The sequence below is a fragment of the Lipotes vexillifer genome, unplaced genomic scaffold (genome assembly GCF_000442215.2).
Source record: "Lipotes vexillifer unplaced genomic scaffold, Lipotes_vexillifer_v1.1 scaffold1023, whole genome shotgun sequence".
Lineage (NCBI taxonomy): Eukaryota > Metazoa > Chordata > Mammalia > Artiodactyla > Lipotidae > Lipotes > Lipotes vexillifer.
The window spans coordinates 274,305-293,465 of record NW_006799713.1 but is presented as its reverse complement, the minus strand read 5'-3'; the positions used below and the strand labels follow the sequence as shown (position 1 = coordinate 293,465).

Genomic DNA, 19,161 nt, shown 5'->3' with positions numbered 1-19,161 from the left:
TCCTGCTGCTCTATATTTTCACTAATAGTGGATATAATCAGATTTTTTAATGTTTAACAATCTAGTGGGTACAAAATGATATCTCACTGTGGTGTTAATATGCAGGTTCTTGATCCCTAATGAAGTTGGGAACATTTTCTTATGTGTGATATGCAGAATTATAAGACAGCCCCCATGATCTCCTCCCCGCCACCCCCACCTTACTCCCATGATTATGTTAACATTACAAGACAAAAGGTATTTTGCAAATGTACTTAAGGTTACTAATCAGTTGACCTTAAGATAGGAAAATCATTGTGGGTGGGCCTGAGCTAATCACATGATTCCTTTAAAAGCAAAGAGTTTTCTCTGACTGGTTGCAGAAGTCAGAGAGATTTAAAGTGTGAGAGGACTTTGACATTAAAGAGGTTCTCCACTGCTGAATTGGAGGGGGCACGAGCAAAGGATCTGTCACACACACCACACTCTAGGACTAAGAGAGACCCCTGGCCAACAGCTAGCATGAAAATGGGGACTTCATTCACCAGTAAAGAAGGATAGATCATTCTGCAAGGAAATGGACTGTGCCAATGACAGGAATGAGCTTGAAAGAGAACCCCAAACTTCAGATGAGAATGCAGTTGAGCTACACCTTGATTTCAGGGTAGTGAGACCCTGAGCAGAGAACCCATTCATATCATCCCATATTTCTAGCGTATAAAACTGTGAGATAATAGATGCGTGTTGTTTCAAGCTACCAAATTTGTGATAATTTGTTATAGAGTAATAGAAAAGTAATATCATATGCTTATTGACCACTCAGTCTCCCCATCTTTCACAATGTCTGTTCACATGTATTGCTTATTTTCTATTGGGTTGTCTTTTTCTTCATATGTGGGAGATCTTTATATATTCTAGATATTAATCCTTTGTCAGTTACTTGCATTACAAAGAAATCTACTAGTTTGTAGCTTGCCCTTCTATTTTATGAAGAGTCCCTCTCTATGATAAACATTTAAAAAATTTTAATGTTGAATTTATCAATGTTTTACATGCAGATATCAATTTTTTGCCATATTTAAGAAAACCTTTAACACAACACTGTATATCAACTATACGCCAATATAAAATAAAATTTTTTTTAAAAAAAGCAAAGAAATCCTTCCCTAGTCTGGAGTCATAAAGATATTCTTATATTTCCTATCAAAGTTTTGTTTTTCATAGTTTGTCTTCAATGATTTTTGCTTATGATTTAAGCTAGAAATCCAATTTCATTTCCTAATCCCCAGAGGGATAATAATACAGTGATTTTAAAGATCCAAACATCATGTATATTGATTACCTCATTCACTCTCCAAAGACTGCACTGTCACAAATCTAATGTCCATAGATATGGGTCTTATTTTGTGCTATTCTGTTGCACTGTTCAATTGAACTATTCTGCCAATACCATATTGTCTGAATTACTGTATCTTTAAGTCTTGATTACTGGTATGGCAAGTCGTCCCTTATTATTTTCTGAACTGTTTTGGCTATTCTTGTCTCTTTGCTCTTGCTCTTGACTCCACATATAAATTTTTCAAAACACGACATTATGATTTAAATTGGAACTACACTAAATTCATCAGCCTCTTGGGGTAAAAATTGACATCTTTTCAATATTGACTCTTAATATCCAAGTGTATGGTTCTTTCTATGCATTGATTTAGGTCTTCTTTAAGATCTTTAAAAAAAATGTTTATAATTTCGTCCAGAAAAATCATATTAATCATTTAAGATATCCTTCTCCTATGGTTTTATAGCTATTATAATTATAGGTTCATAATCCCAAGACATCCTAAATGCATTGAAAACTCTAGTTTATTAGCTAATTTCTAGCAAAAACAATTGAAATAAGTCCACCTGGTGAATTAATTTATCCCACTTCAAATGAATATTCACACACCGATCTATAGAAATACTGATGTGATGCAACAGACCTTGATGGAAATTTCATAACACTACTTATGCACATAATACATTGTATATTCACCTTTCTAAAATCCAAAGAATTCCAACTACTGAAACTCATCTAGCTTAAAGCGTTTCAAACACAGGGTCATAAATATGATGAAGTATCTTTCCAAATTTTTTTCTGGTTTTACTTCTGTAGAAATGCAATTGACTTTTATATTGATCCTTTTATCAGCTCCCTTGCCAACTGTTAAAATGTAAATTCTTGTATTTATATAAACCAGGGGTCAGAAAACTTTTTCTGTCAAGGTACAAATAGTAAATATTTCAGGCTTCGCAGACCATACTGTCTGCTGCATCTACTCAATTCTCCTGCTATAGCAGAAAAGCAGTTATAGATAATAAACAATGAGCATACTGTGTGCCAACAAAACTTTATAGACATTGAAAATTTGAATTTCATATAATTTTCAAGTCATGAAATATTACTATTCTTTTGACTTTTTTTTCAACCATTGAAAATGTAAGAATCATTCTTAGCTTGAAGGTTGTACAAAAACAAGTGGTGGGCTGGCTTTGGCCTATGGGCCGTAATTTGCCAACCCCTGATATAAATAAATACCTTAACATCTTCAAAGTGTTTCTTCCTTTCCAGTACTAGAGTTTTTAATTTTTCTGCACAGGCTTTCTGTTCAATGTTGAACAGCAGCAGTGAAAGTGTGTACATTTTGTCTTGTCCCCGATCTTAAAAGAAAAGCTTCCACTGTTAACAAATTAAGAATTACTTTTGTCATAGGTTTTCTTCGATACTTAGCTTAAGAAGTATTGGTTTTTACTTTTAAATCATGAATAGTTGTTCAATTTTAGCAACTGCTCTGAATTTATTATATGATTTTTCTCCTTAAAACCAACCATATGATTGTAGCAGAGACTACTTGTTGTTTGACCACCAAAATCTAACAGAATTACCATTAGACATGGCTACTGAGCTACAAGAACATTTCTCAATATCTCTTGCAATTAAGTATGGCTATGTGACTAAGGTCTCACCAACAGAACATGAGCAGAAAAGACAGATATAAGGCCACTTTTCAGCCTAGTCATAAATAGTGAGCATGCTTCAGTAGTTGCTCACGGGCTCTAGAGCAGAGGCTCAGCAGTTGTGGCACAAGGGTTTAGTGACTCGGCGGCACGTGGGATCTTCCCGGACCAGGGCTCGAACCTGTGTCCCCTTGCGTTGGCAGGCGGATTCCTAACCACTGCGCAACCAGGGAAGCCTTATACATAATTTTTAATCCTTACTCTTAGGAATAATAAATGTTCTCCACTCAATTATTCAGACAGTTTTCCAAATTACTTTTAACTTTCACATTCCTATCAGAAATAAGTGTTCTAGTTGACCCACATCCTTACAGCCACGGTATTATCAGTCTAATTATAGCTCCTCTAGTAAATATAAGGTGGTATCTAACTGTAGTTTTAATTTATGTTTCCCTGATAACCAAAGATATTGAGGATATTTTCAACTGCTTATTCGCTATTAATATATTTTCTTTTGTGAAGTAGCTGTTCAAAGTGTTTGCCCACTTTTTAAAAATTGGGTTGTCTTACTGAGTTCTAAAAGAAGGCTATACTGAAAATTATTTTCTCCCAAACTGCCTTGTCTTTTTAATTTCTTATTGGTGTCTTTCAAATAGCAAATTTTTTTTGATAAACCCATTTTATTTTTTAATTTTTTTTAGGTTCAATGGCTTAAATGAGGTATAATTTTTTTAACATCTTTATTGGAGTATAATTGCTTTACAATGGTTAGTTTCTGCTTTATAACAAAGTGAATCAATTATAGATATACATATGTTCCCACATCTCTTCCCTCTTGCGTCTCCCTCCCTCCCTCCCACCCTCCCTATCCCACCCCTCTAGGTGGTGACAAAGCACCAAGTTGATCTCCCTGGGCTATGCGGCTGCTTCCCACTAGCTATCCACTTTACATTTGGTAGTGTATATATGTCCATGCCACTCTCTCACTTTGTCATAGCTTACCATTCCCCCTCTCCATATCTTCAAGTCCATTCTCTAGCAGGTCTGTGTCTTTATTCCTGTCTTACCCCTAGGTTCTTCATGACATATTTTTTCTTAAATTCCATAAATATGTGTTAGCATACGGTATTTGTCTTTCTCTTTCTGACTTACTTCACTCTGTATGACAGACTCTAGATCTATCCACCTCACTACAAATACATTTCTCACTACAGACTCTAGATCTATCCACCTCACTACAATTTCATTTCTTTTTATGGCTGAGTAATATTCCATTGTATATATGTGTCACATCTACTTTATCCATTCATCCCATGATGGACACTTAGGTTGTTTCCATCTCCGGGCTATTGTAAATAGAGCTGCAATGAACATTTTGGTACATGACTCTTTCTGAATTATGGTTTTCTCAGGGTATATGCCCAGTAGTGGGATTGCTGGGTCATATGGTAGTTCTATTTGCAGTTTTTTTAAGGAACCTCCATACTGTTCTCCATAGTGGCGGTACCAATTCACATTCCCCACCAGCAGTGCAAGAGCGTTTCCTTTTCTCCACACCTTCTCCAGCATTTATTGTTTTTAGTTTTGATGATGGCCATTGACTGGTGTGAGATGATATCTCATTGTAGTTTTGATTTGCATTTCTCTAATGATTAATGATGTTGAGCATTCTTTCATGTGTTTGTTGGCAGTCTGTATATCTTCTTTGGAGAAATGTCTATTTAGGTCTTCTGTCCATTTTTGCATTGGGTTTTTTTTTTGTTGTTATTGAGCTGCATAAGCTGCTCGTAAATTTTGGAGATTAATCCTTTGTCAGTTGCTTCGTTTGCAAATATTTTCTCCCATTCCGAGGGCTGTCTTTTCATCTCATTTATGGTTTCCTTTGCTGTGCAAAAGCTTTGAAGTTTCATTAGGTCCCATTTGTTTATTTTTGTTTTTATTCCCATTTCTCTAGGAGGAGGTGGGTAAAAAAGGATCTTGCAATGATTTATGTCATACAGTGTTCTGCCTATGTTTTCCTCTAAGAGTTTGACAGTTTCTGCCCTTACATTTAGGTCTTTAATCCATTTTGAGCTTATTTTTGTGTATGGTGTTAGGGAGTGTTCTAATCTCATACTTTTACATGTACCTGTCCAGTTTTCCCAGCACCACTTATTGAAGAGGCTGTCCTTTCTCCACTGTATATTCCTGTCTCCTTTATCAAAGATAAGGTGACCATATGTACGTGGGTTTACCTCTGGGCTTTCTATCCTGTTCCACTGATCTATATTTCTGTTTCTGTACCAGTACCATACTGTCTTGATTACTATAGCTTTGTAGTATAGTCTGAAGTCAGGGAGCCTGATTTCTCCAACTCCATTTTTCATTCTCAAGATTGCTTTGGCTATTCGGGGTCTTTGGGTTTCCATACAAACTGTGAAATTTTTTGTTCTAGTTCTGTGAAAAACGCCAGTCATAGTTTGATAGGGATTGCATTGAATCTGTAGATTGCTTTCAGTAGAAGAGTCATTTTCACAATGTTGATTCTTCCAATCCAAGAACATGGTATATCTCTCCATCTATTTGTATCATCTTTAATTTCTTTCATCAGTGTCTTATAATTTTCTGCATACAGGTCTTTTGTCTCCTTAGGTAGGTTTATTCCTAGATATTTTATTCTTTTTGTTGCAATGGTAAATGGGAGTGTTTTCTTGATTTCACTTTCAGATTTTTCATCATTAGTATATAGGAATGCCAGAGATTTCTGTGCATTAATTTTGCTTCCTGCTACTTTACCAAATTCACTGATTAGCTCTAGTAGTTTTCTGGTAGCATCTTTAGGATTCTCTATGTATAGTATCATGTCATCTGCAAACAGTGACAGCATTACTTCTTCTTTTCTGATTTGGATTTCTTTTATTTCCTTTTCTTCTCTGATTGCTGTGGCTAAAACTTCCAAAACTATGTTGAATAAGAGTGGTGAGAGTGGGCAGCCTTGTCTTGTTCCTGACCTTAGTGGAAATGCTTTCAGTTTTTCACCATTGAGGACGATGTTGGCTGTCGGTTTGTCATATATGGCCTTTATTATATTGAGGAAAGTTCCCTCTATGCCTAATTTCTGGAGGGTTTTTATCATAAATGGGTGCTGAATTTTGTTGAAAGCTTTCCCTGCATCTACTGAGATGACCATATGGTTTTTCTCCTTCAATTTGTTAATATGGTGTATCACACTGATTGATTTGCGTATACTGAAGAATCCTGAAATAAACACCACTTGATCATGATGTATGATCCTCTAAATGTGCTGTTGGATTCTGTTTGCTAGTATTTTGTTAAGGATTTTTGCATCTATGTTCATCAGTGATATTGGCCTGTAGTTTTCTTTCTTTGTCACATCCTTGTCTGGCTTTGGTATCAGGGTGATTGATGGTGGCCTCAAAGAATGAGTTTGGGAGTGTTCCTCCCTCTGCTATATTTTGGAAGAGTTTGAGAAGGATAGGTGTTAGCTCTTCTCTAAATGTTTGATAGAATTTGCCTGTGAAGCCATCTGGTCCTGGGCTTTTGTTTCTTGGAAGATTTTTAATCACAGTTTCAATTTCAGTGCTTGTGATTGGTCTGTTCATATTTTCTATTTCTTCCTGATTCAGTCTTGGCAGGTTGTGCATTTCTAAGAATTTGTCCATTTCTTCCAGGTTGTCCATTTTATTGGCATAGAGTTGCTTGTAATAATCTCTATCTTTTGTATTTCTGCAGTGTCAGTTGTTACTTCTCCTTTCTCATTTCTAATTCTATTGATTTGAGTCTTCTCCCTTTTTTTCTTGATGAGTCTGGCTAATGGTTTATCAATTTTGTTTATCTTCTCAAAGAACCACCTTTTAGTTTATTGATCTTTGCTATCGTTTCCTTCATTTCTTCTTCATTTATTTCTGATGTGATCTTTATGATTTCCTTCCTTCTGCTAACTTTGGGGTTTTTTGCTTCTTCTTTCTCTAACTGCTTTAGGTGCAAGGTTAGGTTGTTTATTCGAGATGTTTCCTGTTTCTTAAGGTAGGATTGTACTGTTATAAACTTCCCTCTTAGAACTGCTTTTGCTGCATCCCATAGATATTGGGTGGTCGTGTCTCCATTGTCATTTGTTTCTAGGTATTTTTTGATTTCTTCAGTGATCACTTCATTATTAAGTAGTGTGTTGTTTAGCCTCCATGTGTTTGTATTTTTTACAGATCTTTTCCTGTAATGGATATCTAGTCTCATAGAGTTGTGATCGCAAAAGACACTTGATACAATTTCAATTTTCTTAAATTTAACAAGGCTTGACTTGTGACCCAAGATATGATCTATCCTGCAGAATATTCTATGAGCACTTGAGAAAACTGTGTATTCTGTTGTTTTTTTGATGGAATATCCTATAAATATCAATTAAGTCCATCTTGTTTAATGTATCATTTAAAGTTTGTGTTTCCTTATTTATTTTCATTTTGAATGATCTGTCCATTGGTGAAAGTGGGGTGTTAAAGTCCCCTACTATGAATGTGTTACTGTCGATTTCCCCTTCTACGGCTGTTAGTATTTGTCTTATGTATTGAGGTGCTCCTATGTTGGGTGCATAAATATTTACAATTGTTATATCTTCTTCTTGGATCGATCCCTTGATCATTATGTAGTGTCCTTCTTGGTCTCTTCTAATAGACTTCATTTTAAAGTCTATTTTTTCTGATAAGAGAATTGCTACTCCAGCTTTCTTTTGGTTTCCATCTGCATGGAATATCTTTTTCCATCCCCTTAATTTCAATCTGTATGTGTCTCTAGGTCCGAAGTGGGTCTCTTGTAGACAGCATATATATGGGTCTTATTTTTGTATCCATTCAGCCAGTCTGTGTCTTTTGGTGGGAGCATTTAATCTATTTACGTTTAAGCTAATTATTGATATGTATGTTCCTATTCCCATTTTCTTAATTGTTTTGGGTTTGTTTTTGTAGGTCTTTTCCTTCTCTTGTGTTTCTTGCCTAGAGAAGATCCTTTAGCACTTGTTGAAAGCTGGTTTGGTGGTGCTGAACTCTCTCAGCTTTTGCTTGTCTGTAAAGGTTTTAATTTCTCCATCAAATCTGAATGAGATCCTTGCTGGGTAGAGTAATCTTGGTTGCAGGTTTTTCTCCTTCATCACTTTCAGTATGTCCTGCCACTCCCTTCTGGCTTGTAGAGTTTCTGCTGAGAGATCAGCTGTTAACCTTATGGGGATTCCCTTGTGTGTTATTTCTTGTTTTTCCCTTGGTGCTTTTAATACATTTTCTTTGTATCTGGTATCACTAGCATCACTAGTTTGATTAATATGTGTCTTGTCATGTTTCTCCTTGGATTTATCCTGTATGGGACTCTCTGTGCTTCCTGGACTTGATTAACTATTTCCTTTCCCATATTAGCAAAGTTTTCAACTATAACCTCTTCAAATATTTTCTCAGTCCCTTTCTTTTTCTCTTCTTCTTCTGGAACCCATATAATTCGAATGTTGGTGCATTTAATGTTGTCCCAGAGGTCTTTGAGACTGTCCTCAGTTCTTTTCATTCTTTTTTCTTTATTCTACTCTGCAGTAGTTATTTCCACTATTTTATCTTCCAGGTCACTTATCCGTTCTTTTGCCTCAGTTATTCTGCTATTGAACCCTACCTTCTAGAGTATTTTTAATTTCATTTATTGTGTTGTTCATCATTGCTTCTTTCATCTTTAGTTCTTCTAGGTCCTTGTTAAATGTTTCTTGCATTTTCTCTATTCTATTTCCAAGATTTGGGATCATGTTTACTATCATTATTCTGAATTCGTTTTCAGGCAGACTGCCTATTTCCTCTTCATTTGTTAGGTCTGGTGCGTTTTTATCTTGCTCCTTCATGTGCTGTGTTTTTCTGTCTTCTCATTTTGCTTATCTTACTGTGTTTGGGGTCTCCTTTTTGCAGGCTGCAGGTCTGTAGTTCCTGCTCTTTTTGGTGTCTGTCCCCAGTGGCTCAAGTTGGTTCAGTGGGTTGTGTAGCCTTCCTGGTGGAGGGGACTAGTGCCTGTGTTCTGGTGGATGAGGCTTGATCTTGTCTTTCTGGTGGGCAGGTCCACGTCTGGTGGTGTGTTTTGGGGTGTCTGTGGACTTTTTATGATTTTGGGCAGCCTCTCTGCTAATGGGTGGGTTTGTGTTCCTGTCTTGCTAGTTGTTTGGCATAGGGTGTCCAGAACTGTAGCTTGCTGGTCGCTGAGTGAAGCTGCGTGTTGGTGTTGAGATGGAGATCTCTGGGCAATTTTCGCCATTTGAAATTACGTGGAGCTGGGAGGTCTCTTGTGGACCAGTGTCCTGAAGTTGGCTCTCCCACCTCAGAGGCACAGCAGTGACTCCTGGCTGCAGCACCAAGAGACTTTCATCCACATGGCCGGCCCGCGGTCCCTACGACTGTCGCGGCTTTGGCCACCAGGGCCCCTCCAGAGCCGGCAGCCTCAGGGAGGCCACCTCCTCTCAGGCTCCAGGGCAGTTCCGTGACGGCAGAGGGAAGAGATCCCGAGCCGGGAGTTCCTGCTCTACAGAAACGCGGGCTCCTTTCTCCAAATAGCAAACTTTTTAATTTTGATGTTCAGTTTTTTTTTTTAATGCTTCAAACTTTCTGTGTACTATCAAAGAAATCTTTGCCTACCCCATGACTGCAAAAATGTTTTCTATTTTCTTCTAGAAGTTTTATAGTTTGGGCCTTTTAATTTAGGCCTGTGATCCATTCAGAGTTAGTTGTTTGTGTAAACTGATATGAGTCAAGATTCGCATTTTTCTGTATGGATAACTCTTTGTTCCAACATCATTTCTTGAATTTAATTTCCCCATTGAATTGTGTGACAACCTTGTGTGTGGAGATGTATATTTGTTCCACTGATCCTATTATCTAATATTTTAATGCCACACTGTCTTATTTTTGTTGCCTGAAAATAAGTGTTGAAATCCAGGAGTATAAGTGCTCCACCCTTGTTTTTTTTTAATTTATTTTATTTTTTAAATAAATTTATTTTTTTATTTTTGGCTGTGCTGGGTTTTCGTTGCTGCGTGAGGGCTTTTCTCTGGCTGCAGCGAGTGGGGGCTACTCTTCTTTGCAGTGTGCGGGCCTCTCACTGTGGTGGTCTCTCTTGTTGTGGAGCACGGGCTCTAGGCACGCGGGCTTCAGTAGTTGTGGCTCACAGGCTCTAGAGCTCAGGCTCAGTAGTTGTCACGCATCGGCTTGGTTCCTCCACGGCACAGGGGATCTTCCCGGACTAGGGCTCGAACCTGTGTCCCCTGCACTGGCAGGCGGACTCCTAGTCACTGTGCCATCAGGGAAGCCCCACCCTTTTCTTTTTTTTTTAACATCTTTATTGAAGTATAATTGCTTTACAATGCTTTCTTAGTTTCTGCTGTACAACAAAGTGAATCAGCTATATGTATAAATATATCCCCATATCCCCTCCCTCTTGCGTCTCCCTCCCACCCTCCCTATCCCACGCCTCTAGGTGGTCACAAAGCACTGAGCTGATCTCCCTGTGCTATGCGGCTGCTTCCCACTAGCTATTGCTTTAGCTATTCCACATAAGTTTTGGCTCTTCCATAAACATTTTATAATCAGCTAGTCAATTTTAACCAAAGGGATTCAACTGATTAGAATCACATTCAATCTACCAATATATTTGGGGAGAACAGACATTGTAGTAATATTTTCTAGACATATCTATGACCAATGTTTATTTTTGTATATATTTTGGTCTTTTTAAGTACTTATAAGTTTTCGGCCTAGAGATCTCGTACAGCCTCTGTAAAGTTATTCCTAAATACTTTATGTTTTCGATGCTATTACAAATGGAATTTTTACTTCATTTTTTGAATTTTGCTGCTAGTATATAAAACAGAAAACTGATTTTTAAAAAATATAACCTTATGCCCAACAATCTTGCTAAATTCTGTTATTAGTTCTAATAGTTGTTTTGTAAATTCCAGGTTATTTACATAATTATGTCATCTGCAAATAGAAAAAATTAATTCTTGCTTTGTATTGATTATGCCTTTCACTTCTTTTTATTCTTCTCTCCCTCCAACAATGCACTTTTTTACCTGCTAAATGTTTAAAAGTAATTCGAAAGTGACATTTATGCCAGAAAATTCAAATAACCACAACCAATGATTTTCTTAAAAAGATAACTGGCCAAAAAATTCTTGAAAAAAAACCCCTGATTTTGTTAGATAAAGAAAAGTACATTTATCCTAAGATAAAAGGATAAACATTAGTCACAAATTATATAATTATAAAACTTAATAAAATGATCATATATATACCATTAAATCAAAAATCTAGGACTATATATAATATCAGCACTGGTATCACTAGCATCAAAGCTAGAATTATGAGAAAATTAATACTGCATGGATCCTTCTGACCTCTCATTATTTTTTCCTGTTTAACACTAAGTTACTTTTTACTAAGCACTGAATGTATATGTACCAGGTCTTCTAATCCTCACCAGAGTCTCCAGTAAGTAACTAATTATATCTCCATTTTATATGTGAAGAAATTAAGAATTGGAGAGACTGAACTAATCTAACAAAGGTCAGTCGGGTTAAGTGGCAGGGCAAGGATAAGAACTAAGTTTGACCCCACAACCTGTAGTAATCTTAATTACAGTGTCACCTAAACCTCTTCATCAGTGGCCCACATAACACCATACTCTAGCCACATTAATCTAAAACAAACAACAGTAATATCAGTGCTTTTTTTCCCCCCAAAACTCTACCATAATACTTTGCCTTGTTCCGAAAGGAACTTAATGCCACTGATATTTTATTAAGTAAGCAATGTCAGAAGTAATAAAATACACTTACTGGTTTCGGCATTTTCCTTCTCTTTTTGTCACCCTCTTTAAAAATTCTTCACTTTTATGAATTCTGTTGTTCTTCTGTTAAAGAAAAGAAAGCATAATTGATCTATTATCTTTTTATATAGTAATGTTTTTGCTTAACAATATAATTTGTATAAAGGAAACTTTAACATTTTAAAATGTTACAATTAACATGGAGCTCTCATTTTATTCTAATTTTCAATGTCTTCTATTATTCACATTCTTTAAAAATACTTATATCTGTGATTTAAAACAGCACACATCTCAAATAACATAGTATAAAGCATCTCAATCATCAACTACAAGTTTTAATTTAATTACAGACAACACATAGCAAAGGGAAGATTACTAAGGGCCAAATGCTTTCTCTTCCTGAGTCAAAGTTTGCCCCTATACCCAGACTGTTAGAGAAGAGGGAGGGCAAAGAAGAAAACAGATACATTCAGATTCTCAAGAAATGAATTGAGGAACACTTCTCAACTGATTAGTGTAAACTACAAAAAGATAGCTTTTTAAAGAAAATTATTTTTCCTCCTTGAAAGTTTAAAAGTCCAAGTAGAGAAAAATAACATTAAGAGTAACTTTTTCACCTAAGGTAGACAAAATAGCGATAGTCTGCACACTAGTAATCTGCATGCTACTCATCAGCAAGCTAATGGTCTTCACAGAAATACAGAATTGTCCTGAAGACCAATGTTAAATTATATCTTCTCCCGCTCAGGTAAAAGAAATAAATCTTAATCCAGGAAAAACAATGGACTATTTTAGGGTAAATGTTCTCACAAACATCTAACAAAATTGGGTTTTCCCCCTACAAACCTACCAAAAGATGTAACATTTTTAACCATTTAGTTGTCCAGAAAAAAATGATTATCATTCCAATTTGAAAACCTACAGTAAGAAATATATTAATTACCTGAAAATCAGCTTATAAAAGTAATATCTTTGCCAAGAAATTTTATTCATTACACTATCAACTAAATTAATATAGAATTACTTTTGTATTTTAAAAATATATTATCAGTTGCTTTTTAAGATACTATTATTAATAAAACAGAAAATTCTCCAAATTGAAATAAAAACAAAGGATCGAAGTAAGGTCATTTCTCTAAATTTTAGCCAATCACATGTCAATGAACCTCTCCCCACACGGGGAACTTCGTCAAGAGAAATTTCTCATCTAATACAATGGGCTATGAAATTCAGTTAGAAGTATTAAATTCCTCATTTCCTAACTCTTAGCTAGGAAATGACAGATAAATATTCCCTACCTACAATCACCTACCTTCATGAACCTAACTGTACTTCAGTCCTATCTTCCACTTCTAAATCCTCTTTTCACCCCTACTATCAAATTCATCTCAGGTCTTAAAACAGCCTCAAAAACCAACCTTTTACATCATTTATAAACTAGTAACTCCCAAATCTGTATCTCCAGACTTGCTTGGCTAACTTGGCTTGCTCAATATCTAAATGATACCTCAAATACAACATGGCTAAAACATGGCTTAAATCCCTACACCCCACAGTCAAATCTGCTTTTTCCACAAGTTTTGGTGACATATTTCTATAAAGTTATTCATAGTATTCTCTCATGATTTTTTTTATATCTCTACTACATCTACAGTTATGATCCCCTTTCCATTCCTAATACTGTTAATTTTTGCCTTAGCTTTTGCTTGATTAATCTTGCCAGAAGTTTGCTTCATTTATTGGTCTAAAAAACAGCTTTCAGTTTTGTTGATCTTCTTGTCTCTTTTATTTTTGTTTTGTTAATTTCTGTCCTTTTTCTCATCATTTTTCTTCTCATTAATTGGCTTTTACTCTGAGGCTCATATTCTAATCCCTGAAATTGAAAGTTTACCTAAGTAATTTCCAATCTTTTTTCTAATAACTTGCATTAAGGTCACAAACTAAATATGTCCCACCATAAGGCAATTCCAAACATGAAATGATCTCCCTATTTTGCCAGTGAGACTATTTTCAAGTAATTATCATCTGATTATGTAAAATAATCTAAATTCCTCACACACCAGACATGAGCATCTATATCAAACTTCTGAATCACAGTAAATTTTCCAGATTATTACATAAAGTACTTTTTGAATCTATCACTAAAATTAACATTTTCATCCCAAGCCACAATTACCCATTTATATAAAACATTAGTAGGACGTTATTTTTTCCTATTTGTATTGTTGGAATATATTTTAATATCCACAGTATAACTAGATGTGTTATTTTTAAGTGACTTTTAAAACCAGATCTCCTCTAGACTTCTTAGCCTCTTTTTTTCATTTAAATCACTTATCAGATGAGCTTCATGAGCTTTCCAAACTGACATGTAGTAAAGGCATTTCAGGTCAATGTGCCTTTCTTAAACAGTACTTCCATGCTCAAGAGAAAGAGAACATCTTGCAATGAGACAGTTCCTATGAAACAAATATAAATCTCCTTTTGGAGGGAATAATTTTGGGAAAAAATACCTTATATTTAAAACTCCAAAAAAAAAAAAACTCCACTATTTTTCTAAATATCACTTTAGTGGCTTCCCACATAGGTTTATATATATATTTTCATTATTGTTTAGCTCTAGGTGTTTCAGTTTCCAATTATGATTTCTACTCACTGCTAATAAGTTTTAAATTTTCAAACAGAATGGTCAGAGGCCTGGGGGCAGAGTGCTGTCTTTTTATTATTTATTTCTAAGTTTACTATATACTCTAGTCAAAGAATTCATAAAGATTTCCTTTATGTTTTGTGCTTGGTCAGTTTCATTTCTTTTTTTTTTTTTTTTTTTTTTTGCGGTACACGGGCCTCTCACTGTTGTGGCCTCTCCCATTGTGGAGCAGAGGCTCCGGACGTGCAGACTCAGCGGCCATGGCTCATGGGCCCAGCTGCTCCACGGCATGTGGGATCTTCCCGGACCAGGGCACGAACACGTGTCCCCTGCATCGGCAGGTGGACTCTCAACCACTGAGCCACCAGGGAAGCCTTCATTTCTTTTTTGATTGTTCCAGCTATAAATGAAAATAATGTATGTTTTGCGTCTGATAAGTTAGATCAAGCCAGAGTAAGTATTTAATGTTTTGTTTATAGTCTCTCTACTCTCAAAGTTTAGTCTAGTTAATCAAATTGAGAAAAAATGTATTGAATTTTCCCAACTCAGATTGTGGATGTTAATTTCTTCTTGTAAATTGCCAGTTTTTAATTTATATGCTTTTAGGCTAGGTTACTGAGTAAAGGTTTAGAATTATTATATCTAATGAATATTTCCCTTTTTCATTAATAATTTAATTGCATTTAGAATTCTAAAGCAACTGTTATTCCTTCAGCATTTGGAAGATATTAGTTTTCTTCTGGCATCTGTTACTGATGAGAAGTCTGCTGGCAATTTAACTAATTTCTCTGAGGTAATATGCCTTTTCTCTCTGCTTTCCTTTAAAATTCTGTGTGTGTGTATGTGTGTGTGTGTTCTTCAGATTTGCTTTTATTTATCTTGTTCAAGATTTGGTAAGCTTCCTTATTCTGAAGACTCATGCTTTTCTTAAATTCTGGAAAATTATTAGCCATTGTCTCTCCCATTCAGCAATTCTTATTTAGATACATACTGGATATCTTATTCTCTAACCCATGCTTACTCTTTCACACTTTCCCTCTATTTACCTCTCTTCAACATTCCTCCACTCACTAATTCTCTGCAGGTGTTCTTAATGGTTTACCTGTCCACTAGTTTAAATTTTCAGTGATTATATATTTTAATTTCTAGAAATTCACTTTTGGTCTTTCAAAAAAACTTTAATGCTATACTATTTTATAATTTGTATTGAATCCTACTTTTACTCCTATAATATTTTATAATTTGTATTGAATCCTCCTTTTACCCCTATAATGTTTATTTTATGTCACTATAAAATTTTCTATTTCCAGTTCATTATGACTTGTTTCTTTATGGAGTTTGTAATTTGGGACAGAAAGCTCATGTCCCTAACCCACTCCCCAGTGTGGGATTCCTGCAAGCCCTGAGCTGTCTATGTCTCCCTATAGAGGTATTTCAGGTTTGCTCCTACCAGCATACAGTACCAGGAATTTTAATGGTCCTAGATCAATTTTTACATTACCTTCTTGATTTAGCATTCCATTACCATATCAGGCCCCATGGCCACACCCTAGAGAAGTTAGCAGATACTCAAGAGAGCTTGCTCATGTACTGATCATTCTTGTTTGCTAAACCATTTGGCTGCTCTGCCCTTCCTGTGCCATCTCTCACTGGTAAGGAAGAACAAAGGGAAAAAGTGAACACTAACTCGATGCCAGACTATAAACTAAGTTACAGCACTCAAATTACAGAAAGAGTACTCATCAAACATAGGACCAGCTAGGCAGGTAAATAAATAACACGTATGTCAGGTTTTGCAGAATTTCTTAAGTGTTGTATTACTCAAATACTGGAACTAAATAAAGGTAGAGTTTTTTCCTTTTCCTTTAAGAAATAATTTATCCCAGTTTTCTACATTAGTTACTTCAAGTTACACTCTATAAAAAAGGACCTTTCAAGCAAAATAATCCATATTAAAGTTTTAGGTTTAATATGAGTGCTCTGGTGAAAAGTACAAATAAATCACAGGCCAACATATACAAAACCAAGTTTATACACATTAAGCTTTTAAAATCTCCAACAAGCCTAAATGATCTATATGAACTGTGGGGAAGTGAGGGGCCTAACAAAAAGCCTTTGCAAACAAGGATACGGTTGACTTCTAAAAGAAGCTTCTAAAAGTGTGTATTTTCAGACCAGTGTTCTCTCCTAAATATACCACAAATAAATAAATATAAAACAAAGTAATCTGTACTAAGATGTTCTCAGCAGTACAAAGACATTATAACAGCCAATGATTAAAATCGAAATCACAATTAATGCTGAAATTATGTGATAACAAGGGAGACAAACTGTGTCAACATTTACATAAGGATAAGTGAAAAGTAAAAGAACAGGTACCCCTACAAAGGATATGTGGATATACAGAACTGAGCACTTAATACTAATCAGGGTCTTATTTTTGTTAAGTTACTAATTTTAAAAATCACGTAAGAATTTTAAAAATATATTTCACTAAATTGTCTATATACCAGTTTATTCATAAGATATCATGACATACATAAGAATTCTACCTTAAATTTTTTAGGATGAAGCAGTGTATAAATGTAGTTAAAACCTAAGTTTTTAGCCAATTTAGTGATCATTAAAAAATATTTGTATCACGATAATATTATTTAACCTCAATAGTACATTTCTAGTCCTCCTTTGATTGTATTAGCATATTTTTTTCCTTGAAAATGGCATCTGTTAGTAGTAGAATAGACAATTTAATAAAATGTCACATGAAAAGCCAAGGTACCTAGATATATGTCCTGAGTTTGTACCTCTAACTGGTTCATCTTGAAAACTGTGTTCTGGTGCCTTCTTTTCTTCTCTAAAGAAATGACACCATATGATCACCTAAACCGCTGTATATCAAAGATGTATAATAAATATCAACTCTTCTCCCCTCTACCCTCATAATAAATAATTATTGAAACAAAATTTACTCCTTCCTCCCCACTCTTCCTAAATTTCTTAAAGTGGTCTTACCCTACCTCTTTTCCACACTGACTCACACAGAACCAATGAAGCACAGTCACGGCAAGCAGTATTAAGAGATGCCACCAGCATATATATATCCCATTTCCAGAAAACGTATGAATACGTACTTAAACACAGTGCCACATTTCTCAGACGAAACATTCACATAAAACATTCTCTTTGTCCTTTAACTCTGAGGGTGACCCTAAAACAGCCTCTTTTCTGCAGTACAATGGAAAAAACAGCCTCACGCTTAACACCTTGAGCTCTATTAGTCAGTGACACAACAACAGACTCTCCCCACCTGTCAGGTGGTAAAACAGGTGTTAAGTCTGTCCATACTGGGCCTACAGTGATGCTTCAATAATTTATACCAGGCTGCCTAATTTTACTCTTAAGAATTTCTTTTCCCCAAGCCTAACTGTACTTATTTTTCTGTCTTTTGAGACACCTTCTCTGAACATAATTGTGGTCTCTCTGCAGTCCTCTGCCAACTTACTGTGGGTTTGGGAAGCAGGGTAACAAAGAGAAGTATAAACTGAATTAATAAGGTAATTCTGGCGGTCAAATTAACAAAATAATGGCATCTACAAAAGAAAGTTCTTAATCATTATTTTCCCCAATATGGGCCCCTCTGGTAAAGCCTATGAACCCCTTCCTAGAAAAGTATTTTTAAATGCACAAAATAAAATACACAATATTACATTTAAAAAAATCATACTGAATTATAATATTAAAAATATAAAAAGCACAAATTTATAATACAGTAATATATATGCTTCTTTGTTAACCTTTAAATCACAATATCTACCAGTGTATCTAATAATTAAACTTTAAGTAATAATGAGTATTAAATGTCATTTTGAGATCTGCAATAACCGTTATGCATCAGGAAAATACCTGCAATTTCTATTAGAAACAGTATCTGCTACTGCTGCCCACATTCGTAATGGAAGAAAACGTGTAAATAAAGATGCAACTTTTTCACTATTCAAGTTCACAGACCCACAGTTTTAAAACCTCAAATATACAAAGAACTATGCTTATTAAATCTTTTAGCTCTGTTAAGTACTGAATTTAAGAGCAATAATAATGTACTTTTACCTATATAATGCCATGTGACTCCACAAGTGAAGCAGAGGACAAGAATTTTTAGTTCCATTTTGCAAAAAAGAAATAAGGCCAAAAGCAAGGATAAGGGTAGTAAATGGAATTATTTGTAGAATGCTCACTCTTCAGCCACTTTACCTACATTATCTAATCTTCCTAATAACTGCCCTTCCTCCCTCTGCCCAAGATAAGTATCACAATCCCTTGTTCTTCTAATTAAGGAAATTAAGATTCAGATAAGTCACTTGCCCAAAGTAATAAGGCTAGTCAACAAAGTCATAGGTCCTTCTAAATTCAAGTCCTGTGCTCTTTTGGCTATCCTACTCTGCCTTCCTCTGACATCATTTTAGACAAGCTCATCCCAATTACCAGAGCTTCTCAAGAAGTTAAAGCTCTATCCTCTGTTGTTTTCAGGTCAAGTCTAAAGACTTGTTGTAAGTGCACATTAATACTAGTATAGTCACCTCTGTAAATTAATATCCTGTAAGGGTGACATGCAGTTCTAAATAACATATTAAGTGCTTGCTTTTGTAGGAACTGACTTTTGTTCAAGGAAGTAAAATATTCAACTTTTTTTTTTTTTTTTTTTGCGGTAC

At 35.3% G+C, this 19,161-nt stretch overlaps 1 protein-coding gene across 2 annotated transcripts in view; it reads right to left on the bottom strand.

Annotated features, from left to right (window-relative positions):
• RDX (radixin) overlaps positions 1 to 19,161 on the bottom strand; it is a 78,837-nt gene that overhangs the window by 53,526 nt on the left and 6,150 nt on the right. The window contains exon 2 of one of the 2 annotated variants that reach the window (XM_007471871.1): positions 11,816 to 11,889. In XM_007471871.1, the coding sequence (XP_007471933.1) occupies positions 11,816 to 11,827 (12 nt within the window). In that variant the 5' untranslated portion in view covers positions 11,828 to 11,889. Of the gene's footprint in view, positions 1 to 11,815; positions 11,890 to 19,161 lie in introns of those variants that run through there. The other variant, XM_007471872.1, reaches the window with a different exon arrangement.